This window comes from Salmo salar, chromosome 14 (genome assembly GCF_965601325.2).
Source record: "Salmo salar chromosome 14, fSalSal1, whole genome shotgun sequence".
NCBI lineage: Eukaryota > Metazoa > Chordata > Actinopteri > Salmoniformes > Salmonidae > Salmo > Salmo salar.
In genome coordinates, this window is record NC_138304.1 from 70987991 (window position 1) to 71014460 (window position 26470).

Consider the following 26470-nt stretch of genomic DNA (forward strand, 5'->3'; position numbering starts at 1 on the left):
TAGCTCAGGACCTGAAGCAAGGATATGCATATTCTTGATACCATTTGAAAGGAAACACTTAAGTTTTTGGAAATGTGAAATGAATGTAGGAGAATAACACAGATCTGGTAAAAGATAATACAAAGAAAAAAAACATGCATTTATTTTTTTTGTACCATCATCTTTGAAATGCAAGAGAAAGGTCATATTTCCAGCCCAAGCGCAATAAAGATTTCAGCCACTAGATGGCAGCAGTAGGTGCACAGTTTTAGACTGAATCAATGACCCATTGCATTTCTGTTCAAAATGTTGTAACACTACCCAAATGTGCCTAATTGGTTTATTAGTAACTGAACTTCATAACTGTGCACTCTACTCAAACAATAGTATGGTAATCTTTCACTGTAATAGCTACTGTAAATTGGACCGTGCAGTTAGATTAACAAGAATTTAAGCTTTCTGCCAATATCAGATATGCCTATGTCCTGGGAAATTTTGTTACTTACAACCTTATGCTAATCGCATTAGCCTACGTTAGCGCAACCGTCCTGAGCGGGACTCACCAATACTGTAGAGGTTAACACTTTTTTTTGGTTAGTACATGATTCCATGTGTTATTTCATAGTTGTGATGCATTCACTATTATTCTACAAAGTTAGCAAATAATAAAAAAATAAAACCCCTGGAATGAGTAGTTATATCCAAACTTTTGACAGGTACTGTATACACACCACACACACACACGATGTTCACCATCTATGCAGTCACATTACCCCTACCTACATGTACAAATTACCTTGATTGTACCTCTGCACATTGACGTGGTACTGGTACCCCCTGTATATAGCCTTATGTATTGTTATTTTAGCGTGTTACATTAGTCCATTTTGTAAATATGTTCTTAAAAACGGCATTTTTAGTTAAGGGCTTTTAAGTAGGCATTCCACGGTAAGGTCTGCACCTGTTGTATTCGGGGCACATGTGATAAATACAATTGACCCCCCCCCAATCTCACGATAAAAATAAACAATCCTTTATTACATTTTTATTTAGGTCCCAAAAAAACCATAATAACATATCAATAATATTAAGTCAAAAAACAAAAAAAATAAAATAGCTATCATTTCCACAGTGTCCAGGGGTCAGCCTGTAGAAACGCTGCAAGTCCATATATATATATATGTATGTATGTATATATATATGTAAAGAGCCGTGGTTTCAAGCTTGGGCGCGTCTTCTTCTGCTGTGCCGATCAGGAATGTAGAGGTGATGGGGTTCGGGGGGGGCAAGCCTAAGCCAGGCTACTGCTGCGACATCTGTAGAAGGAGAAAGGAACAACCACATTACAAAGTGTGACAAGACTCGTGAACAAAACACACACACCTCTTTGGGCTGGGCGCTTACCTGCTGTTGTTGAGGCTGTGGTTCAGGGCCTCTGCTGGCCAGGCGGCTCAGGATGTTCCTCTCGGACATCTGGAGTCTCACTGCGACGGGGGGTATCCGGGCGATGGTTGCCGGGAGACGGGTGACATCTGCCTTCATGTCACTGAGAAGCTCCTCCAGCTGTTTTAGCACTGAGAGGGAAAAGAGTGAGAACCTGGAAGTGCTTGCCAACTTAAATCTTCAACTAAGCCTCAAGGTACTTTAGGTTAGGTTGATAACGTATTATGGTCTGTCAGCGAAGAGACCATCCTTCCCATCCCTTTGCACAGGGTCACGTTCAGTAGACACAAAATGGCCAGGGGAAAAAAGAACTGTCAGAAACAAAATGAAAAATGGAAAGGTACCATCCAGACCAACTTAATAAAAAATGTCCGTTGCCCCAAACATTTCTAGTGTTCCCTAACGAACTCGACCCAGACGTACTAGGCGAGTGGAAGCTGGCTAGCTACCTTTGTGCAGGACGGCGTTGGCGGGCTTGTTCCCCGACATGGACTCCTTGCTGAGGTGTTGGTGGGACTCGGCCAGACACTCCACCTCGCTGAAGCGCGTGTTGAGGGCCATGGAGGGGTGGGAAGGGTCCTCCGACATGTTGAGGTAGGCCGCTCGGCGCAGCTGCTCCTCGATCACCAGGGCCTGCTCCAGCAGCTAGTGGGAGGGAAGGAGGAGAGGAGATGGGGAAGGAAAGGGGTGGTTGAAAAGACATGAATCCAAAACGCGCAGCGTGTACACGGAGCACAACAAACCTGTATATTATTATAAGAGTGAAAATGAGAACTGCTGACAACTGTACTAGAAGAGTTGGCTTAGAAATTACGCTCATAAAAGGACAAATGGCTAATAAAGGACTTCATACCTTAAACCTCCTGGCCAGAAACTTGTTTTTGATCTCCAGGAAGTTGCCTCGGTTCATCTCAGCCTTGAAGGGCTCGTTGAGGATGGCGTACTTCACATCGTTCTGGATGTCCTGCCAACGCGCGTAGCCGTGTCTAGGGGGCGCCAGAGTCAAGGGGAAAAACAAGCCCCACCGTTTGTGTTATGAGCAATAGTGGCCTAATGTATGTGACCTTTCACTAATGCTTGAAGCTGGTCATAGTTCATAGATATGTTCAGATCATGCTACAGGCAGTCCACCCTGGAGGCAATAATCCAATGACGGTGTTGTACCGGTTAAATGTTTAAGAGAAAGACTTGACAGTAAATCATTGAGTTCTGTCAGTTGGAACGCGCCGTCCTAATGTCTGTTTACAAAGAGCCACAGTGGGCAGCCTAGTAAGTCAACACTGGTATAAAAGGATACTGTATTATGCCAGCAAGCAGCCAGTAGTCGTGGCGACGATGCCAGATCTCGTTGGTCTTCTTGGTGACGGTGGCGGCCCTCTCCTCGTTCTGCCACAAGGAGTGCAGTTCTGTAGGAGAGAGAAGAGATTGTTAGTGATTCCCTGTAACAATTGAGACTATTGAAAATGCAGTTTAGTCCAAGAGTAGCACTTAACCATGTTTGAAACCAACCAAAACTCAGTTGAGACGGAGTTGAGATCTGAGCGAGCGTGACCCTCGACACTCTCCAGTCCTCTTACCTGTGAATCCGCCGTCGGCGATGTTAAACATGAATCTTGTCTTAGCTTTCTTCTTCTCCTCACTGATTCCGGCCGCCGCTCCCTCCTTCACACTGTCCCCGTTCTGCAGCTTGGCCGGCTCCTCCACCTTCACTCCATCCTTCTCCTCCTTTTGCTCTGCAGACAGAAGAAATAAAAATGGGGCCAAAGAGAGAATGGCGTGAAGCAGAAACGTTGACAAACATCGACCAAGGCACCGAACCTACAGTATGTTCTTACTGCAGTTTGTTGATCGGGGGACAAGGGACAAAACGAGAGCGAATGACGGACGAGCTACCTTTCTTTTCCTCTGAGGCAGGAGTGGTGTCCATCTTTTCAGTCTGCTCTTCTTTCTTATCTTCTGCTGCAAATCCATGAAGAGAAAGAGGGGGAGACATTAGCAAACAAGTGTAATAGAAATGGTACTATGGGAAAAATAGTGCTGAGCCATATTCTATTAGACAGAAAAGTTCACCTTTGGCCTCAGAGTCTTCAGATTTGACCTCCGACACGTCCGCCTTTTCCTCCGCTGCTGGAGACTTGGTTCCCTCTCCTCCCTCAGCACTCTTCTCCGCAGTCTCGCCATCCTTCTTCTCCGCCTCTCCGTTGGTAGGCTCGTCTGTTTCCATGGGCTCCTCTTCCTCCTTTGCTTTCTGTTCAGGGGAAGGGGTCTTCTCATCCTCATCAGGGATCGCAATTATCTGAAAGAGGGGAAAGAGATAGATTTATTAGAGCCTGAAGCACAGAGAACTAACTAAGTATAACCATTATGGAAAAGGAGTTCCATCTCCGACTTCACAACAATGATATACTGTACTATCAATACCCAATGTACAGGTATGATACATTGGGTGGCTTTGGTTGTTATCCATTGCCCTATTCTAGTCTATTGACCAATGTAGATCAAATTATTTACCTCTGGGTCTTCCGTCTTCCCGGACTCCTTCTCCCCCTCACTGTCTTTCTTCTCCTCTTTCTCGCCATCCTTCACGGCGTCCTCAGTCCTTGAAGGATCGTCTGCTAAACCAACAGGTCATCCTCTTTAATCCACCTTCCACATCTCCAAGCATTGATTGACAGTTACACATTTTACACACCAAGCACTCTTATTCTATGGTGGTTTCACTAAAAACCCACATAGCAGCAGCGCGTGGGTCAGAGTCCTGGAACAGTGAGAGGGTGTGGAGGTGGTGGGGGGGGCAGATGGTTTACCTGGGGCGGGCGTGTTGGGTTGCGTGTCTGCGGGTGTGCCTGTGGAGGGAGTTTTGGGGGCTGGGGAGGGCGAGCACACAGAGGAGAACAGGAGTTAAAAGCATTATCGCAGGAGAGGCTCTACTTGCAGAAATGGGCGGGGTTGCAGGCCATAGGTCAACACAGCAGAGAAAGACGGATTGTCCATAAGGAATGCAGAAAGAGCAGGGATCAGGGAGAGGGTTGTGGAAGAGGGCGTAGCGGTCTGTACCTGTGGCGGGTGTGTTGGGCTGTGTGTCTGCAGGCGTGCCCGTGGAGGGGGTCTTCCCTGGGGAGTCGGGGTGAGCTCCAGCTGCAGCGGCCGCAGCCTTTTTACTCTCCTCCAGCTCCATCATCCAGGGCATGGACCACTGGCCGTTGACGTGCTCAAACTCCTGGACCTGGTGGAAAACACGGTCAGAACGCGGCCAGGACAGATAATGAAACACAGGGTCGTATATGATCATGAGACCAGTGTACCGTTAAGACTTTGACTTAAAAAGTATGACAGTTGAATTGATCGGCTATCCCAAACAGGAACTGGGCTTTACCTTCTTACGGATCAGCGACATCACGCCGATGCGGGTGAGGACGTGTTGCCGCGACAACCCTTCACGTGGGACGCCGTCGGCGAAGGTCTCGGCTCCGTCTGCGCCGGGTTCACACAGGTGCCTCATGAAGAGCGAGACATACGCCCTGAGAGAGACCAAGAAGGAAGAGAGATGAGTGGATCCGATGTCAACAACAACAAAAAAGGACAAATTCAAATGACTATTTACACTATAACAATGTTAGTTACTCACTTGAACTCTTTCTCCGCTTTCCCACGCAGGTCTCTGACCAGCCACTGGGTGGTGAACGCATCCTGGGGAGGCATCCCATAACGCATCACTGCATTCAGGAAGGCCTTCCTCTGGCGAACGTTGAAGCCCAACACCTGAACACCAGAGAGGCAGGGTTAGTGTCGAGTTAACAGGTCGACTCCCAACCTCTGACATTCAATTGGCTTGTATAGAAATAGTCAGAGGCAAGAGGTGGGTAGGCCCATCTGTAGATAACCGAAATTGCAAACACATTCAGAATCACGCAGAGCATTGGTTCAGAGTGCAGTGATTGATGGACATTGACAGCTGACCTCAATGTTGCCTCCCACTCTGGCCAGCAGGGGGGGCAGTGGCTTGTCCCTGTCGCCCCGCATGCCTTTCCTGTTGGGTCTGCGAGAGTTGGCTGCACCGCCAGAAAAAAGGAAAACATGAAAAGTTATTCTCTTAAGCTTCACAAACCACACACACACGCTCTTGTAAACCCCACTGACAGTGACACCATCTCTGTCCACACACTCTCGCTTACCTTCTGCCCGCTCATCAAAGTCCTCGTCACCCTCCTCGGAGGCCACAGAGTAGTCCGAGTTGTTGTCCGATTGGTCATCCTGCCAATCTGCTTGGAGACAGAAAAAGGCACGGGGAGCAATTTCAGTACACAGTCCAGAAACGTCTGAACTTCTTTAAATATAAATATATATATATATTCAAAGAGGGGGGAGAAAATTCTACAAGGAAATAGACTGAATGATAGGTTGACAAACAGACCAAGTACAGAGATCTAGCAGGAAACCACCGTCACACACTTGCCTACACACAATACACGCAGTGCCCGAGTGGGAGTAGCTAACAAACCACACGTGGGACTTTGGTTAAGCTAGTATGTCTATAGTTAGCAGGCAAGGAAAAAGGCACCGGTTCCCAACTCAAGAGGGAAGGGGTACAATAAACACAAACCAAGTAAGCACCACACACACACACACACACACACACACACACACACACACACACACACACACACACACACACACACACACACACACACACACAACCCCAATTCAGTCACACACGCCAAGTCCTATCTCTTAGGGGACTAGAAGAGTACAGTTTGTGGGGCGGGTGCCGGCATTTTCTTCCTCTTGGTGAGGAGCCTGAGATCATGGTGCCCTTACAATGCATTGTGGGTAGAGTAGTCCACACCATTGCAATGCATTGCATTCAGGTGTCAAAAGTGAATTAAGGAAAGCGGTCATTCCAACATAAAACATGTTGAACATATCTGCTCATCATATGTAATCCTGAATAGTTTGGATTGTTGTTGGGGATAGAAGATCACTAACATGTGAAGATTTACCAGGCTTTCTGAGGTTTGACACAGAGCCTTGCTGAAGTGGTGAGGTAATGCAAATTGGATGAAAATTCAAAATTTCCAACAACTGTGACAGAGAGGCGTGCCTCATGCAGGAGGTAAAGAATATGCAAACCAGCCCCGGACACCACTCTGTTACCAAGGCTTCACCGGTGGCGCTCACACAGGTACATACCTCCATGCTCCTACACACTGCATACCTCCATGCCTGCCCTTGCACACATCCACAAAGGGACACACACACGTAAGTAAGTAAATAATGGCGTTGGCGCTTGTTGTTACCCCGTCTACTACCTCGGTCCTCCTGGGAGCCGTCGTTGTAGTTGACCTGCTTGCGGATGCGCTTGCCCTTGCCCAGGTTGCGGGCCAGGTCCTCCTGCTGCTGCTCATAGTGGTGCCTGAGCAGCTTCTCCCAGTAGTCTGGGTCGACACTCTCCTCCTGCTTGATGATCTCCCTCTGTACTTCCTCTTCCTGAGGGGGGCCAATAGAGAAGGAATATGAGTGAGTGAGTGAGACAAAAGGTGATTCATTGATCAAATCAAAAATTATATTTGTCACATGCGCCGAATACGATAGGTGTAGACCCTACTGTAAAATGCTTACTTACAAGCCCTTAACTAACAATGGAGTTCAAGAAGAGTTCAGAAAATATTTACCAACTAAACTAAAACGTTTCATAAAAGTAACAATAAGAATAAATAACAATAATGAGGCTATACACAGGGGGTACCGGGTCAGTGTGCGAGGGTACAGGTTAATCGAGGTCATATGTACATGTGGGTAGGGGTAAAGCGACTATGCATAGATAATAAACAGAGAGTAGCAGCAGTGTAAAAACAAAGGGGGGGGGGGGGTCAATGTAAATAGTCCGTGTGGCCATTTGATGAATTGTTCAGCAGTCTTATGACTTGGGGGTAGCAGCTGTTACGGGGCTTTTTGAAAAACCTTGACTTGGCACTCCGGTACCGCTTGCCGCGCGGTAGCAGAGAACAGTCTATGACTTCGGTGACTGTGTCAAATTAGACACACACACACACAACGTCTGGGCTACAACAAAGCCACTTAGGAGTGAACCTTCTAAAAAAAGTACAATTGGATCTAAATCGCCTGCTAAGTGGCTGGTATGTCCAACAAACACACTTACCGCCTCCTCCTCGTCTTTGACCACGTACTGGGCCACCTTGAAGGAGCCGAGGTACTCGTTCATGCTCCCGATCTCCGTTTCCTCTGGGGTTTCGGACTCCTGGTTCCTGTCCAGCAGTCTGTCCACTGCCATGTCATCGTAGTGGATCACCTGGCTGTCCTCCTCCTTGTTCTCACCTGGGGGACATCACATTTCCATTATGGACATTCTCCATCTAAAAACATCAGCACACGGTCTAAACATTATCATGTACGGCAGGGTTTCCCAAACTCTGTCCTGTCCTGCCCCCCCCCCCCCCTCGGTGCAGGTTTTGGTTTTAGCCCTAGCAAATACACAGCTGATTCTAATAAACAACACATTAAGCTTTGATCATTTGAAGCAGCTGTGTAGTAATAGAGCAAAAACCAAAAACATGCACCCAGTGGGGGGCCCCAGGACAGAGTTTGGGGAAACCCCGATGTCAGGGATAATCAACGAGGGGCTATGCGTTCTAGGGAAAATAATGAACGACGTATAGAGCCCCAGGTTGAAGATCGCTTTTATACCATAGCTATAACTGAACACATTTGCAGGTAGAAATGTGTTCAACATCCACTGAAGTAGCTAGCAAGTTTACTAGATAGCTACTGCAGTTGCCGTGGTTACCAAACCATCAGTCCTAGCTTGTCATTATGAAAATCGAACGCAACAATGCCAATGTTTTCAATTCGACTTTTACTTTCAAAAGCAGCTCAAACATAGAACATGTAAGAATTATCTATAGCCATTGAATTCCCCCGTGCGTTATTGGGAAAATATGCACGCTGAAGAATGCCCTTCAAGCCGATCAAAAACAAGTATTTATCAATGCCACGGTATAATTAAACAAAAGGCCCGAGGCGGTGTGATATATGGCCAATATACTACGGCTAAGGGCTGTTCTTATGCACAACGCAACGAGGAGTGCCTGGATACAGCCCTTAGCCGTGGTATATTGGCCATATACCACCAACCCCTGAGGTGCCTTATTGCTATTATAAACTTTTTACCAAAGTAATTAGAGCAGTAAAAATTCATATTTTGTCATAACCGTGGTATGCGGTCTGATATACCACGGCTGTCAGCCAATCAGCATTCAGGGCTCGAACCACCCAGTTAATAAAACTTTATACTGTACGAGTTATAAACATTGTCATAACCTTAATCTTGAACCAAATCTGTTCTATACAGCATTATGTTTTTAATCTCGGTTTACACAGAACTAAAACCATGTGTAATTTGGTTAGACGCTCCATTCATTTCTAAGGGGGGGGGAAACACATGATAGAAATGTTGAACATTTCACCTAATAAGCACTAATAAGTAATAAACAACAAACTATCAGCTTATTTGACTGTTCGTATCTGCTGGCCTTTGATCGTTTTCTGTTCACCTGCAACACGCTTCCAGTAACCTGCTGTGGGCAGGTAAAAAAAAAAAGGACATTTTGTTTGCTCACTTGCAAGCCAACTGACTGGTGATTTGACAGATGAACAACTATCCACTCCATCCATCATCCTTCCATGTTTACCTTCTTTGTCCCCCTTTCCAAGCTCGTCCTTGAACAGCTCCTCCGTGCCGAACTTGAGGATGTCGTCCAGCTCCTGTTTGGACATGGAGCCCGTCTTGGAGCCAAGACCAGGACGCACCACCAGGTGGGTCAACATCATCTTCTTCTTGGCAACCTGGTGAGGGAGGGAACATGGACGTTTCAATGCATGCACTTTCTTTCAGCCCATTTTGGCCATAGAAATTAAATGAGTAGATCTGACAGACAAGGCTCTGTTTCACACACTCAAACATTCATTGGATCCATCAAGAAAGTATAATTTCTATGATACAGATTTGTTATGTTACGTTGTGAAGAGGTCATTGTGATGTTGCGGGAGAGGGGACAGCCTCTTTACCTGAGTGATCCTCTCCTCCACAGAGGCCTTTGTGACGAAGCGGTAGATCATCACCTTCTTGTTCTGTCCGATACGGTGAGCTCTGCTGAACGCCTGAGATGAGGAAGAGGCAGAGAAACTGTATGAACCTTTCATCCTTGCAACCACCTTAATAAAAGTTGATATGAAGGAGGACAAGGAAACGATAATCCCAAATCGACCACTAAACACGTGTGGAGATCTGATTGGATAGGCGTAAGAAATATGGTAATAGCTCCACTTGCCCTGATAGGCTAGGTGGAAGTTTCACCATATTGCTTAAACAAATCAAATTCTTAGGACTTGATTTGGCCTGTGTGAGATGGTTTTAAGTGTGATACCTGGATGTCGTTGTGAGGGTTCCAGTCTGAGTCATAGATGATGACTGTGTCGGCGGTGGCCAGGTTGATACCCAGACCTCCAGCTCTTGTCGACAGCAGGAAGGCAAACTGGAGCGCTCCCGGGGCTAAGGAACAAAAAACAGATCAACCACTCAGACCAAAATCACTAAACATATACACAAACATGGATACAAAAGTATGTGGACACCCCTTCAAATTAGGGAATTCGGCTATTTGCTGACAGGTGTATAAAAACGTGCACACAGCCATGCAATCTCCATAGACAAACATTTGCAGTAGAATGGCCTTACTGAAGAGCTCAGTGACTTTCAACGTGGCACCGTCATAGGATGTCACCTTTCCAACAAGTCAGTTCGTCAAATTTCTGCCCTGCTAGAGCTGCCCCAGTCAACTGTAAGTGTTTTTATTCACAGGCCTGGGCAACTCCAGTCCTCGGGGCCTTGATTGGTTGTCACACTTTTGCCCCAACCCCAGCTAACACACCCAACTCCAACTAATCATGATCTTCAGTTAAAAATGCTATTACTATAAATCAGATGTGTTTGCTAGGGATGGACAAAAAGTGTGAGACCAAATCAGACCCCCGAGGACTGGAATTGCCCAGGCCTGCGCTACTGTGAAGTGGAAACGTCTAGGAGAAACAACGGCTCAGCCGTGAAATGGTAGCCCACACAAGCTCACAGAACAAAAGCGTGTAAAAGTTGTCTGTTCTAGATTGCAACACTCACTACCGAGTTCCAAACTACCTCTGGAAGCAACGTCAGCACAAGAACCGTTTGTCGGGCCATGGCGATAATCTAGTGGCCGTCCATGGTTGCAATAGGCCCAATGAATTCAGGAGTATTGATTTTGTAATTATGTTTGAGCATAAAAACACAGCATTAGCCATGGCAAAATGCATAAAATTGCAGGAAATTTGCTTTAAAAAACCTCAACGTTTTCTCTCGGCACATTGGAAAAATATATAGAATTGCAGCAAATTGGCTTCAAAACAGCAACAAAAAATGTCAGCTTCATGGAGAAACATGTAGAATTGCCGTAATGGAAATATATATATATATATATATCTGCACCACCAAGATGGGGTTGTTTCTTTCCCGGGGACAGGAACAGATTCAGCCGCACCGACCACCACCTAAGCCCCCTTTTGATCCAGAAAAAACCCTGCTTTCTACATCAGCTATTATCTATATCAATCACTTTCAATATCAAACAACGATAGGATATATACTCCTAAAGACTCAACTATATAATATTCACTCTGAAACTGCAGTATACACAGTGACGTAGACGAGTTGGAATGAGGAAGTCTGTGGGGTGAGCCTCACCGTTGAATCTGTCGATGGCCTCCTGTCTCATGCCCCCGGTGATGCTTCCGTCGATACGCTCGTACTTGTAGCCCTCGTTCTCCAGGAAGTCCTCCAGCAGGTCAAGCATCTTGGTCATCTAATTCAGAGGGAGTGAGTGGGCGGTGAGTAAACAAATAAAGTTGATGCACGAGGGGCAAAATAAACGTCAATCTATAAAATAATCTACAAGGGTAAGCAGTGTCCATGTGTATGTCTGTCTGTGTGCTTTTTGTATCTTTAAGTGTCTGTCTCCAAGATCTTTGAAATGGTTGAATCCTTCAAGATGTAATGCAATTTGTGGATTCAAAAAAAAGATTTTAAAATGTGAGTGTTGGGTAACTAACTTGAGAGAAGATGAGTACTCTGTGCCCTCCGTCTTTCAGCTTCCTCATCATCTTCTGCAATAGAGTCAGTTTCCCGGCAGACTTAGTGAGGGCGCTGCCGTCGTACATCCCATTGGGCATCTTTGGGGCTTCCTGTTTGGGGGAACCAATCAAGAGTCAGAGCCTCAGTTATATAGAGCTTCACAGCAAAAGACTACACAAGTTATAATGCATATTATACCTAAACTGCAAATACAATCCCTCCCCACACACACTTATCCATCACAATAGCATGGTCCATTCTCAGTCAACAACATTGGTATGTGGGTCATACCATGGCTGCCACAGGGAAGAGGTAGGGGTGGTTGCAGCACTTCTTGAGGTCCATCACCACATTGAGAAGGGATACTTGGTTCCCACCACTTCGTGTGTTCAGGGCCTCAAAGTTACGGGTGAGGATGAATTTGTAGTACTTCCTAAAAAGATGAGACAATAAGAAAACACTTAATACCACTTCCCCCAGTCCAATTTTATTGTAAAGTTCTCATGAGTTGAGTATCCCAAGGGAAGATTGTGTTTAATTAAGTAAAGTCTTGGGAAGATAACTAACCATTCTAACTATATATTTGATCACATCACCTTTCAGCCAATAAAATTGGCTATTACCACTATTCCATTTAACCCCTTCACTACATCCCATCCCTCCTTTCCCACGTTCACTCACTTCTGCATGGGGCTGAGCTCCACCCTGACGATGAGCTCGGTCTTGGAGGGCATGTGTTTGAAGACGTCAGCCTTCAGTCTCCTGAGCATGTGGGGTCCCAGCATGTCATGCAGCTTCTTAATTTGGTCCTCTTTGGCGATGTCAGCAAACTCTTCCAGGAAACCCTCCAAGTTACTACACAGAGAGAGGAAGATGCAGGGAAGTAAGTAAAGGTTAACTCTATAATAGCTGGTTTAAGAAGTGAGGGGTGTGATACAGGTGACGTGAAGTGGTCGTTGGGATTGAGTGGGAAAGTATGGGGAGTAATGTGGTCAGAATGTGTACACACACCTGAATCTCTCTGGCGTGAGGAAGTTGAGGAGGTGGAACAACTCTTCCAGGTTGTTCTGTAGAGGTGTACCGGTCAGTAGCAGCTTGTGCTGGAGAGGATAGTTGTTCAGCACCCTAAAGAACTGGAGGGGAGAGAGAGAAAACTGTTATCAAACTAAAAAAAGGCACACTTGAATTTCTCAATGGTACCATCAGCAGTGGAGTTTCATTGTACTGAATACAAAAATCAGGATATCCAAATAACGAGAAATGTTATTTGGGATGCCTCAATACCCTTATACTTCCAAATTGATATTTTTCCTGAATAAGGGAATGTGTTGCACATAACAGGTAAACTACCTCCCTAGGGCAAGCTCTTTAAACCCTCACAATAGACAGGTTATAGGAGTCGTCAACTCTAATCTCTCACCTTGGACTGGTTGTTTTTAAGCCTGTGGGCCTCATCGACCACCAGACAGGCCCAATCTATGGAACCTAGGATGGCCATGTCGATGGTGATCAACTCATACGACGTCAGCAGCACATGGAACTTCACCGATGAGTCTTTCTACAAGGCCACGGGGACGGTTAAAAACGTGACACACACACACCAGCATATCATTGAAGGAGTGAGCTTATCGTGACATATTGACAAAGCAAGTACTTCCTTACTTCAACAGAACACCAACTTTAGAACTGTCGTTTAAATCAACAAAGTACATTTGATCAGTTATCATTCTCACCTTCATCTTAGAGGCTCTCTTGCCTCCGCGGATGGCGTTGTTCTCGAAGGAGAACTCGTTCTCTCTGATGACGGCTCTGCTGTCCTTGTCTCCTACGTAGGTCACCACGTACATGTCCGGGGCCCACATCTCAAACTCTCGCTCCCAGTTAATGATGGTGGACAGGGGGGCGCTCACCAGGAACGGGCCCTTGGAGTGACCCTGTGAGGGGGAAAGAAAAAAAGTCCCATACAAATGATCTTTTTAATTTGTGGCCCCAGCCGGAATCTAACCCACTACCCTTGGTGTTGAAAATGCCATTCTTCACCAACTGATCATTTTTCATGTAACATTCATACATCTATAATTCTAATGTAAATACATGGTGTTGTCAAAGGCGTTGCATTCTACACTCCGACCAATAGGTGGCAGTAATCTCCATGTGATTCCCCCCCCAAGAGGGTTGACACAAAGCTCAAGCTTAACGTCGTCAGATTTCACCTGATTTATACAAAATGGCTGGGCTGGTATTGGTCTAGAAGGCTGCCAAGGGAACTATATGCCAAAGTTGGCATTTCTAATCTGTTTCTCTTTAACTAATGGCTAGCACTTCGCATTTTAGCCTTGATTTAATTTTTTTAAACAATGACATTAATCAATAAATAAAAAGTTAGAAGCTATAGTTAACATTTGAAAATTCTAACTGAAAGTTATTATTTCTAATACATACACATTCACCCCATACCTCTTTGTAGAGTGAGTAGAGAAATACGGCAGTCTGCACAGTCTTGCCCAGTCCCATCTCGTCAGCCAGGATAGTGTCTGTGCCCTGTGCCCAGGAGAAACGCAGCCAGTTGAGACCCTCCAGCTGGTAGGGGTGCAGGTTGCCCCCCGTACTGTCTAGGTAATCAGGCTGCCGCTCAAACTTGATGGTGGGCTGAAGAGGGGGGAGAATGAGAAGTGAATTACTGTTGAAGCCAAGACACTATGCAGTAAATATGCACCGTACAGGATTTATGTGATTGTCACAACTTAGAGCTGCAGAAGAGGCTAAAAGGCCATTTTAACAGTAATATACTGAAACAATTTATGATGATCAGGAATATCTTCTAAATCAAGAGAAACCATCTCTCATAAAAAGACATAAGACTCCAATAACAGTTACAACTCCACTTACGTCAACGACAGGGTTCTCAGGAGGCCGGTCCAACCTCTTCGTCTTGCCTTTCACCTTCATCTTCTTCCCTGGTTTCCCCTCGTCGCCCATCATTAGCTCCCTGAAACAAACAGAGAATATTGTTACCCTGGTAAACAGACAAAGGGAGAAAGAAGAAACTCCTCCAGTTAGTCTATGCAATATAGAGAAGGTGTACAATAAAGCATTAGTGACCTGTGGTTCCAGTACTGCTGTCTGAAGATGTCGAACTCGGGGATGTCCATGTCCTCGGCCTCCCAGGTGGCCTGGTCGTAGGGGAGGTCTTTCCACTTGATGAGGTAGTGGATGTTGTTCTTCTTGTCCTGGCTGCAGCGCACAAACAGGCAAAACTCGGTCAGCAACATTGAAAATGACATCCGGTAGGTATTCGCAACGGATTGGTTTAAATTATTGCTTTGACCAATGTCAGAATTGCACCATGAAGGAAAACCCTTCACCTGACAAACACATGCAGAGGTAATCATGTGTGCGGGAGTTCTCCTTTCCATTGAAGGGAAACTCCCGACTAGACACTATTTACAAAGTGCACAACTATATCGGCCTGGCAACTAAAAATCTGCTGATATTTTGGAAATGTTAACTCTCAATGAGACTAAAACACATTTCAATCACATTTAGGTGCCAGTCCTTGGGTCTTGTCTGACCTGTGGTTAAGGATGCGGTGGATCATCATCCAGGCGATCTTGATGCCGAAGCGGTAGTACTTCTCCTCCATCTTGGCGTAGAGCGGGTCCTTGGCCTTCCTCTTTGTGCTCTTTTCCTCGTCGCCCTCGCCAAAGTCTATTGAAGGAGGCTCGTCCATGTCGTTCTTCCTCTGGTAGTTCCTGAACATCACCTGACAGTGCAGCTCCAACTGGGAAGATGGGAAAGAGTGGGTGAAAGGGGGAAGTGTGTGTGTGTGTTCCCAAACGTGGTTGTGACATAAAAGCTCTTCTCTAATCAATTTGAGTGAGAAAGAAGAGTCTCTTTGTTCGAACGCTTTTGTTTCAGTGTGCGACTGAGAAATGAAAAAGAAGATGTGCAACAAGCCAAATGAGGGTAGCTGTGTATGAGCGCGATTGCCTGTAAAGTAGCAGCCTGGCGAGAGTATTTTATCATGCGTATGTGCGTACATACCTGCAGCTCAGACACCCAGGAGCAGTGCCAGTAGGACATGTTGCTCCACTTGGCGAAAAACTCCCTGTCAGGGCGCCCGGCCAGAGGGGCGGGGTCGGGCTGGTCAGCCGGGAGGTCTGGGGGGCGGGGGATGGCCGTGGGCGGAGGGGGGTCGCCCCAGCGCCACGTCAGAATCTTCTGCACCTTGCCCTTCATTGGTGGACACTGAGGAGAAGAGGGGAGATCCAATGAATAGGTCAAAAGAATTTAAAACATTCACTTTTCATGACCAACTGATCATAATGACATGGTGAAAACTCCTTGCCTACAGATAGGCATTGTTACATGGCATTCAACCATTTAGTAGTTTTGTTTTCCCATTCACTACCTAAGATGGTAGGGGCTAGGTTTCAATTTGGGAAGTCAAATGTGACCCGTATGTCGCACTTCACAGCAGTGGCATTTGAATGTAAAAAAAACTAAACATTTTCATCAAAATGCATATATCTTCTGCAGAAATGCCTTCTTGAACATGTGAACTTTCATGTGCCTTCATAACAAACCAGTACATAATCTGTAAAAAAAAATATAAAATGAAATCACAAAGCTGTTTAGACACAAAAAAAATGCAGAATCTTGCCTAGCCATGATTGGTTGATATAACGAGGGGCTGGGACATTCACGAGAAAAAGGCAATTTTGTCACTCAAGGCTTCTCTGTCAAATGGCACATCCTGCTCTCTGCTACCTCGGATATTTGGAAGATCCATTGGATTTCATCATGGACTACATGCAAAGTGTAGCTACAACTTTCAATACCAGTCTTGTCCTGAATAGAGGTGCTGGTATTCACACAGCTCTGTCTTCTGTGATTCAGTCTGCCGTGAATCATTCTCCATACACCAGTTAAGAGTCTACAGTTAAAATGCCAAAATATAGCTACATGTACATGCGTTACTGTCTCAACTGTATCAAAAAGTTGCTTACTGCTAGCTATTGTACTAGCTAGCTAAACAGTTGCATACATGTACCGTTATAGCTTACTTGGTTCCGAAACGAGCCATTGTTTACAGATGGCTCATTGTGGGACAAAGCAACATTAAGACAGTTAGCTCAGCAGTTGCATTCTGCTATTATAGTAATGCTGATGTGTTAAGGCATGTATGACGATCATCTTTTTCATGTTAGCTAGCTATAAAAAATAGCCACTGTGGTGCGAATGCTAATCGATTAGCAAGCTAATCAAACCCCAAGTTACATTATTGGGACAAATGTTAAATTGGATGAAACGGTAGCTAAATAACTAGCTAGCTATTGGATTATAGATTGAGGTAATTTTTTTGCATGTTCAACTAACTGGCTTGCTTAACGAATACCATTTATATCTAGCCAACTGGTAATTATGCTAACTAATCAAGCTAATTACCATTGTTGGTTGGAAGCAGATTAAGCATGTACTGGGCATTGTAGTACAGTTGTAGCAGTCAACAACAAGCTATAGGACATTCATTCACATTTTAACTTATTTTTCTGGATTTTGACTTTCAGCATAAACCTGCTCTCCGCCACCAGTACAAGGAGATGATTGAGGGTGACAAAGCAACACTTCAGGTATTTTGTCTTTGTACTTTGAGCTTATTGCTTGGACTTGGGGGTCAATGAATGTTAGTATGCAAGGTTTTAATGTCTATTTTTGTCTGCTTTCCTCCTTTACAGCTTTAATTGTCTGGAGCCTGGTGTTGCAGCCAAGGAGCTTTCACTTATATGGAACCAGTTTCAGCTGCTGTGCAATGTTGACCTCCTTCCTCCCAGAAATGTGAAAGCATCACCCAGACTGGACACAAACCGGCAAACATATTTTTGAGAACATCAGGACTTTTGCAATGAACCATGGACATTACATATCCTGTTCCAAAAGGCAGGATCGAAATATGCTCTCAGGCTAGATTCCTTAGTTCACAATATAACATTACCTGAACCAAAGTTACTCAAAGGATCTGATGATATAGGCCTAGGTCTAGATAGTTTTCACCTAAGCCTTGTGTTACCCAAATTGTAGACTACTACCTTTACCACTTGAAGTTAAAGTAGCATTAAGTCACTGCTTTAGCACATGGCCACATTCGCGTGTTCCAATGTGAATTCGTCAAGAGATGGATAGGTCGATATGAGGCTTTAGAGGGTGTGAACGATGCTACATGAGTGTAGACAAAGAACAGCACTGTAGATGTTCAATGTGAAAGGTTACCTTAAAGGTAATCTTTTTTTTCTTTATTATACAACAATAGGAAATGTAATTCTGTAAATGGTTTCCTAATGGGGCAATTTGGTGAGATAATGTTCAGAGAATCCATTTTGGCAACTTGATTAAAGTATTCCTTTTCTAAATATGTTTGCAAAGGATTAATGTAGAGCAAGTGTGAAAATCATAGCAAAATGTTTGCTGCCCTTTTGTACAAAATGGGACTATATGTTCATTAACTTTTAAAGCAGCTTTACTTCCCCATGTTTCCTCTAACTACAGTGTATGAAATGCCATTTTGAAGCTCAGTGTCTGTACACCATTTCAAATTCTGGTACACAAGACTGAAAAGAGACAGTGGGTCACAAATTCACTTCACCCTCTAACTGTCTGTGCCCCATGTCAATCACCCTCTGGCTCCCACCCTATTGGTTCACTCACAGTGCAGCGGGGGCAGATCCACTCTCCGTTGGGGATCTCAGGCAGGGGCGGATTGAGACAGTGGATGTGGTAGGAGGAGGGACAGGAGTCGCAGCAGAGCAGCTCGCCACCGTCCTTACACACTCTGCAGAACTCCATGTGATGGTCGTCCTCCTCCGGCTCGGGCTCCACCTCCTCCTCCCTCTTCTTCTTCTGAGCCATCCTCCCGCGCCTCCCACTGTTTGCCCTCCTTCTCCTGTGGATGGGGGAGGAAAGGGGTTCACGTGAATGGTAGTAGTGCAAAGGGTTAACTGGTTGAATGGTAGGGGAGCAAAGACAATTATTCACTGGAGAAATGTAAGTTCAAATACTACCAGCATATACCATAGTACTACTAGATAGGTTATGATCATTCACCAATGCTGGTCAATATGAATAGTTCATTGTTACCCTCTGCAATTTTCTCAGATTTTTTTCAGCACTCCAATTGGCCAGACATTCTCGTTGACTAACCAGTACCATTTTTCCCTGGTCACTTACTCCACCGAGCTTAGGAAGGTGTCACTCACACAGTGGGGGCAGCTCCAGGTGCCCTCTGGGGCGTTCTCCATGTCGGGGTCCAGACACACCATGTGGTAGGCCCTGGGACAGGTGTCGCACAGAATGATCTCCCCTCCCTGCTGGCACACCTCACAGTAGTCCTGGTGGTCCGTCTCATAGCCGTCACCATCCTCCTCGACTGGAGAGAGGGAATAAGAGGAGAAAAGTGCGTGAGAGCAATACAAACTAAACAAAAATATAAAGACGCAACACTGTCAAAGATTTTACTGAGTTACAGTTCATATAAGGAAATCAGTTAATTGAAATAAATTCATTAGGCCCTAATCTATAGAATTCACATGACTGGGAATATAGATATGCATCTGTTGGTCACAGAAAACCAGTTAGTATCTGGTGTAACCACCATTTGCCTAATGCAGTGCGACATCTCATTCTCATAGAGTTGATCAGGCTGTTGATTGTGGCCTGTGCAATGCTATCCCACTCGTCAATGGCTGTGCGAAGTTGCTGGACATTGGCAGGAGCTGGAACACGCTGTCGTACACGTCAATCCAGAGCATCCCAAACATGCTCAACGGGTAGCTTATGCCTATCCATACCATTACCCCATGGTGCCGGTGGGGTTCTCTGTTCACAAAGTTGACATCAGCAACCCTCTCGCCCACACAACGCCATACACTCTGTATACCATCTGCCTGGTACAGTTGAAACCAGGATTCATCCGTGATGAGCATACTTCTCCAGCGTGCCAGCGGCCATCAAAGGTGAGCATTTAGCCACTGAAGTTGGTTACTACGCCGAACTGCAGTCAGGTCAAGACCCTGGTGAAGACAACGAGCACGCAGACGAGCTTCCCTGAGACTGTTTGACAGTTTGTGCATAAACTCTTAGGTTGTGCAAACCCAGTTTCATCAGCTGTCCAGGTGGCTGGTCTCAGACGATCCGACAGTTGAAGAAGCCGGATGTGGAGGTTCTGGGCTGACGTCGTTACACGTGCTCTGTGGTTGTGAGGCCGGTTGAATGTACTGCCAAATTCTCTAAAATGACGTTGGAGGCGGCTTATGGTAGAGAAATGAACATTCAATTCTCTGGCAACAGCTCTGATGGACATTCCTGCAGTCAACATGTCAATTGCGTGCTCCTTCAAAACTTGAGACATCTGTGGCATTGTGTTGTGTGACAAAACTGCACATTTTAGAGTGGCCTGTAATTGTTCCCAGTACAAGGTGCACCTGCGTAATGATCATGCTGTTTAATCAGCTTCTTGATATGACACCTTTTAGGTGAATGGATTATCTTGGTAAAGGAGAAATGCTCACTAACAGGGATGTAAACAAATTTGTGCACAAAAATTTGATAGACAAGCTATTTGTACATATGGAACATTTCTGGGATCTTTTATTTCAGCTCATCAAACATGGGACCAACACTTTACATGTTGCGTTTATATTTTTGTTCAGTATAGACAGAAATTTCCCCAAAAGAGGAATGCCTCTTCAACATTTGTTATGTTTGACGAGCACCCTTAAAGAAATACCAGGAACACTAACACTTAAGCCGTTACATATTGTAAGGTATGCACAGCAGAAACGCATATTTTTATCAGAATGTATGGCCAAAACTAATCATGTTTATTAAGTGCTGTAGAATGAAACATTACGGAATTGCGCTTTTTTTTTGTCTCTCCCTTTTACTATGTAGTTGGAGAGTACTTCATTTGCAATTGAAATTAGGAAGCATCTCAATCTCATAGCCGATGTGTATCAATGCTCTGACGGAAGAGCTTGTCTACTGAATGTGTTAGCGGGTGTCAAACTATTTAAAGGAAGAAGACGCTGGATACTGCCCTCCTGAAAACAATCTTCTAGTGACTCAGTAAGACTGAGCGGTACTGACTGAGTCATGGCCAATTGGACATGCACAAACTACAGCTATGGAGTCTAGAAACTCGAGACCACTTTTTTATTGGGCTTGAGACATACTGTATCACAGCCATGGAAGAGAGAGACACACACCTGCAGAGTACTGACCCTTCTTCTTCTTGGGCTTGCTCTTGGGCTTCTTGGAGCGGCTGCTGCGGCTGTTGGAGCCGTCCGACACGGACACGCTGTTCATGCTGGCGTCGTCAAAGTCACTCTCCACGTCGGGCTCATCTTCCTCACTCTAATAGGAGCACAGCGGGAGTGAGAGAGAAGGGTTAGAAATGTCTTTTTCAGGAGAAATTATTCTCTAGGTTGAAGGCCTCTATGCCAAATGACAACCTAAGAAACTCAAAATGAGCGAGAAAGAGGTGACTAAACAGCAATGCTGGGAATTGCCAGGGACCTCACAATACAATATTATCACGATACATATCGTATCAGCACCGAAGTACTGCGATTTTCACGATTCTATGTATTGAGACTCGATACTGTGATTTTATTGCTATTTGATGTTCCAAAAATATTGCTCACAAAATGTCTGCTGCAGAGGGACAAGAGAGCCATGCGATGATGAATTATGGTCAGTCATGGACATAAAAGTACTGAAAAATTTGCTCTCTATTTAAAGAGAAGATGGAGAACAAGTTATGAAGCAAAAATACTGCCGTTTTGGTGCAGTTATTGCGATATTGTCAAAACGATACAGTCAAAAATAATGAACAACTTAGCTACCAATTTTTTCCCCCTCCATCACTACTAAGCAGGTCCAAGGAGAGAGAATGAGGAAGAAATGGTTGCAAATGGGGGACATGTAGAGAGCGAGAAAGGAGAAGAGAAAAAGAAAGTGAAAGCACTTACTGAGGAGCGTTTCCTCTTGCTGTTGAAGCCTCCTAGCTTGATCTTGAGCGGGGCCACCTTCTTTGTAGCCACCTTCTTCTTCTCTACGGGCTTGGGGGTCGGCTTGGACTTCTTACGAGCATTTGGACCTTTGCCCTCTTTGGTCTTAGCCTTTTTCAGAGGCGGGGCGGGCGGTAGCTGAGGCTCGGCGACTGGGGCGGGTGCGAGAGGGGGCGCGACCTCCGCCACCATGCTGTCCACGGCAGCAGACACGTTGGCAGCGGCCAGGGCGGCGTTGGCCGCGGCGGAGCCTCTCAGGGGGTTGTTGGTGCTGAACTCACGCCACTTGGCGCCCAGCACCATCATCATCTTGGACACTGCGATCTTGGGGTTCTTGGCCGCGATGAGGGGTCTGGGGGAGATGGCGAGGATGGTGAGTAATGAGCCAAAAAAAGACAAGATCAGGGGAAGAAAGGAGAAAATATTTGAGTGAGCAAAAGGGGGTAAGAAAGAGAAAGCTTAAAATACTATTCAAGCCGCAAGCATCGATAAGGACAATCTCGTTACCGGACATATTGGCTGAAGGCCTTGTAGTTGGTGAGGGAGCGGTAGTCCTCTTCGCTGAAGACGTGGTCAATGTCCTCCATTCCCCAGTCATCCAGGAGCTGGGATGATGTCTTAGGCTCCTAGATGAACAAAATTTCAACATGAACGTTTGCGTAAAAGTGGTTATTTTCCAGTATGTCATTACATAAGTGTAATTACCTCTACCAGGCACCCTAATGGTAGTCTACTCTCAACATAGTAGTATTGTCAACTCTTATATACAGCGAGAGCTACAGGTAGCTTATTCAATCACTTCCTATGGAGCTATTAATGGGTTTAAGTTGCATAATTACAATTAAATTAACATCATGAAATATTATTTGGTTAACTTTAATACCGTACCCCCTCCAAAACGCTCTCCATCCTCAAACTAAATCTTACCGAGCTATCGTCATCATCGTCCTCATCCTCCTCTTCCTCAGGTTCAGGGTCCTTCCTCTTGTCCTTTCCTCCGCCGTTTCTGTCAGCGCTGGTGCTGCTCCTCTTCTTCTCCTTGGAAGTGCCCCCCCTGTTTTTCTTCTTCTTCTTCCCCGGGTTGTAGTCGCTGCCCTCGCTGTCCGAGTGGGGCACCGCTCGCTCTTCGTCTCGGTCTACCTCGGGGGTCTCCATGGGCTCGGGGGAGCTCATAGGCACATCCTGGAGGGGACACAGGGGGGTTAGGAGTAAGCCCACTGTCTTCTGACAGGTGGCGTGTCCCTCCACTGAAAGACTAACGCTGCACTATCTGATCGGAGACAATGGGGGTCCCTGAACCATTCCTCTGGAAAGGATGTAAAAATATACAGTATAGTATTTTACCTGCCTTCTTGGTCTACAAGCTAATGTTTGAAATTTTGGGCCAACTGATCAACAACAAACGAGACATGGTGCATCCTAACAATGTACAAATATGACAGGGACATGGTCATATCACAGTAGCCTACCTCTCTGCGAGAGGTTCGCCTCTTGCTGCTTTTGTTCTCCCGGCTCTTTTTGGCCTTCTTCTTTTTCTTCACCTTCGGGGCCTCATTCTCTGACATCTCTTCCTCATCTGCAATGGAGGTCAGAGACACAGCTTAACCGCATGACCCTGGATATAGACGTGTGTATGTCTGTTTTTTCTCTCTCAGCAGTTTCTTTTGGATTGCATCTTTGCAAAGTGAAAACATAACTGCAAATTAACCCATAAACATGTGCATTAATGGGGGCGGCAGGTAGGAGCGTTGGGCCAGTAACCGAAAGGTTGCTGGATCGAATCCCCGAGCTTACAAGGTAAAAATCTGTCATTCTGCCCCTGAGAGATACAGTTAACCCACTGTTCCCCGGGGGCTGAAGACATGGATGTCGATTAAGGCAGTCCTCCGCACCACTCTGATTCAGAGGGGTTGGGTTAAATGTGGAAGACACATTTCAGTTGTACAACTGAGTAGGTTTCCCCCTTTCCCTAATGCAATAGAGAGAAATCGCAATGGCGCCTTTTTGTAGGCACCAACTTCACCATGGTTCGTTGGACAAAGCCTGTGGGGGAATGAATGATGTTTTTGTAGGGTTTTTGGATAAACACCAAAAACAAAGGTCTGTGTTAAACACATGCTTAGGAGATCTTATATGTTTTGTTCTATGAGAATCTGCCTCAGCTTTTATGTCATTTTTTAAAAACACAAATACTTCATAAAGGTCATGTTATCTGACTGATATTATACCATTGAACAAAATGTACAAGTAAGTATGTGCTAACTTCAGACATTTTTGGCATGAATCCCAAAATCCCATTCTTTCCCCATAGGAATGGCTGAACAGAGCAAAGGTTTAGAACTACAAGCTGGTGAGCTCTATTATGGTTTCGGAGAATAGAACCGAGCCGCCATGGAACCGCCACCATGTCACTTGGCTGGCTAGATTTCAAATAGGCTGCAACTACTACCCCCCCCCCCCCAATAACGGTAATGTCAATTCAATATCCTAGGTATCCCCCGTTCCTTCCAATCCTGGTAGCTGCAAAGTCATATGGAATGGAGTTCAAAGCCTATTATGTAATTACTCATGGTACATTTACCCGTAAGCAAATGGCCGTTGGCATTGAAATCAAGACAAAGTGGCAATGGTCTGACGTGATAAGCTGTCTGTAGGTCAAAATGAGGGGGGCTGGATGACCAATTATATGCCATCATGAGTGCCATGTCATCATTATCTCGATTAAGTTCAATTCCAGTTAGCCCAATTCCATACTGTGATTTCCCACAAACAAATTGGAAAAGATGCCTCTTCCAAGTAATTATTTTTATTTGAGTAAGGTTATGGTCAATGATTTCCACAAGTGAGAGGTTTGAAAGGAAAGAAAATAAAAATCACTAGCTATGCTAATAGAATTTACCAAATAAATCATCCATGCATTTTAATGTGATCATTTCTGTAAATGAATGCGAGTGGTTTAATAATTATATTAGTTTACTACTATCTAAAAGGTGGCCTGGCGACGCATGTTGTGTTTAAAAATCAGAAAATTCCATCGCCTTAACCCCCCCCTCAAAGATTCTAATGTAATATGCATTGCCTTCATATCCGAATCCGTTGTTGTTGTTGTGTAAACCAAGTTTTATTGTACGATAGTTAGACAGCTATATGTCAAATTCCGTTAACATTTTCCAGAGCTGTATAGACAGCATTTATTTCTACCACGCAAAGCGGCGCTACCAACCACTCGATAGAGGAGGAGAAAGCCACCGTCGTCATCTGCCATCTTTCAAGCTAACTGGCTGGCTCCATCTTGTCATCCGCACGTAAAAATACCGGTAATATTTGCTAGGCCGCAAGAATATGCCGGTGGGTCGGCATGATTTTAGTAGCTCAAAGTTTAAGTTGTGCCAGTTGCCTAGGTATGGAAAACAACTGGCCGTTTTACCAAATTCAATTTAAAAAGGCAAGCATTCCAACAACTGAAACCCAACGTTAACATTGTTAGCACACGCAAGCTAGGCTAAGTTAGCTTCGGCCAGCTAGCTTGGCAGGCTAGCTTCTGGCCAACAAGTTAGTTAACCAGCTAGTCACTCACTTAACCAGCTAACATTTAGCTTAGACTGATGTCCATTGTTTCAGAAACTTACTTTAATTGGCTAAAACACTTTTCCATAACTAGTTGGCCAGCTACATAAGAAATTGTGATAATGCTGCTAGCTAACTAGAGCCAAGTTAGCTAACCATAATAACCAGCCAAGTTAGCTAACTATAACCAGCATCAACTAGCTTAACGTTACCAGTTAGATACAATAGCTATTCATAAAATGTTAGTTGTTGACAGTACACAGCCATAAATTGTATTATTTGGCCTATTTATACGATTTACCCGTATTATTTACATAAAGTACAGCAAATGTAGATAAATCAATTTCGTTGCAATGAATATGTAACGTTAATTTGTAGAAGTGGTCCTACCATGCATTAGAGACCGATCCTCTGGGGCTCCAAAATCATCCCTATCTTCTTCGCTTCCAGACATACTGTTAGCTAACTTTAAATGTAGTTAGCTAACTAGCTAAATAAAGTTTTAAAATCCGTTTTGCCTGCTGAGTCCTGTCCGAGTCTTCAGTCCGTCCAGGTCGAGCATGGAGTCAAGGAGGACAGGTCCGCAAGGAGGTGGAAATAAGAGACAAAAAGAAAACAGAAGTGAATATTCTTGACTGGTTTCGTTTATTGAACAATGTAAATACATGGAATACCTTAGTAGGTAAAATACAATTTCTGGTGTCAATTGTTTCAGCCAGCACTAGGCTACTCAAGATTATCAGCATTTCAATCTATGCGTAGTCTCGCTAGCTACATATAGCTAGCTAGCCATTTGACATGCCATCATCGTGCGGCTAGCTTGCTACTAGTTTTCCGTCCCACACTTGGTTAGTTAGCCCTCTAACGTTAGCGCACACCGGCTAGGTTCAGAAGCACGATTCACCTAATCATCCCAAAATATAACTATCAATAAATGACTAACTTCAATTTGTTTAATTTCGATAATAAAAGGTCTGTCACAAATACATTTAGAAACAATGCAACAAACTACAGTAACGTTACTCACAAGTTGAATGATTCCACTGTTTGAAACCAGAAACAACGAAACGGTATGTTTTTCTATTTAGGTTAAAATAACTAGCTAGTTCCAATAATTAAAATGCAGTCTTTTTTCTTATGTTGCACACGACGTCTCCCTCTCTCGCACTAAACACCCGCGCACGCACACACACAAAGAGATCAGGGGGCAGACATCCCATAATAACCCCACACACGT

General features: G+C 44.9%; 1 protein-coding gene across 1 annotated transcript; it reads right to left on the reverse strand.

Moving 5' to 3' along the window:
• Positions 1 to 1011: 1011 nt before the first annotated feature.
• LOC106569987 (ATP-dependent chromatin remodeler CHD4) lies at positions 1012 to 26470 on the reverse strand. Its single transcript, XM_082961133.1, is given in 42 exon segments — positions 1012 to 1295; positions 1384 to 1553; positions 1872 to 2067; positions 2276 to 2408; positions 2720 to 2828; positions 3000 to 3155; positions 3316 to 3381; positions 3493 to 3718; positions 3934 to 4037; positions 4230 to 4289; positions 4480 to 4648; positions 4799 to 4943; positions 5051 to 5184; positions 5383 to 5482; positions 5597 to 5687; positions 6720 to 6909; positions 7583 to 7758; positions 9132 to 9285; positions 9508 to 9600; positions 9867 to 9991; positions 11216 to 11333; positions 11581 to 11712; positions 11894 to 12035; positions 12284 to 12457; positions 12614 to 12735; positions 13023 to 13160; positions 13336 to 13536; positions 14060 to 14251; positions 14492 to 14591; positions 14705 to 14836; positions 15175 to 15383; positions 15647 to 15850; positions 18308 to 18488; positions 18490 to 18542; positions 18856 to 19025; positions 20863 to 21010; positions 21628 to 22018; positions 22174 to 22292; positions 22594 to 22848; positions 23136 to 23242; positions 25624 to 25771; positions 26261 to 26470. Coding segments are annotated over 41 exon segments (5964 nt in total). The 5' UTR covers positions 25688 to 25771; positions 26261 to 26470; the 3' UTR covers positions 1012 to 1280.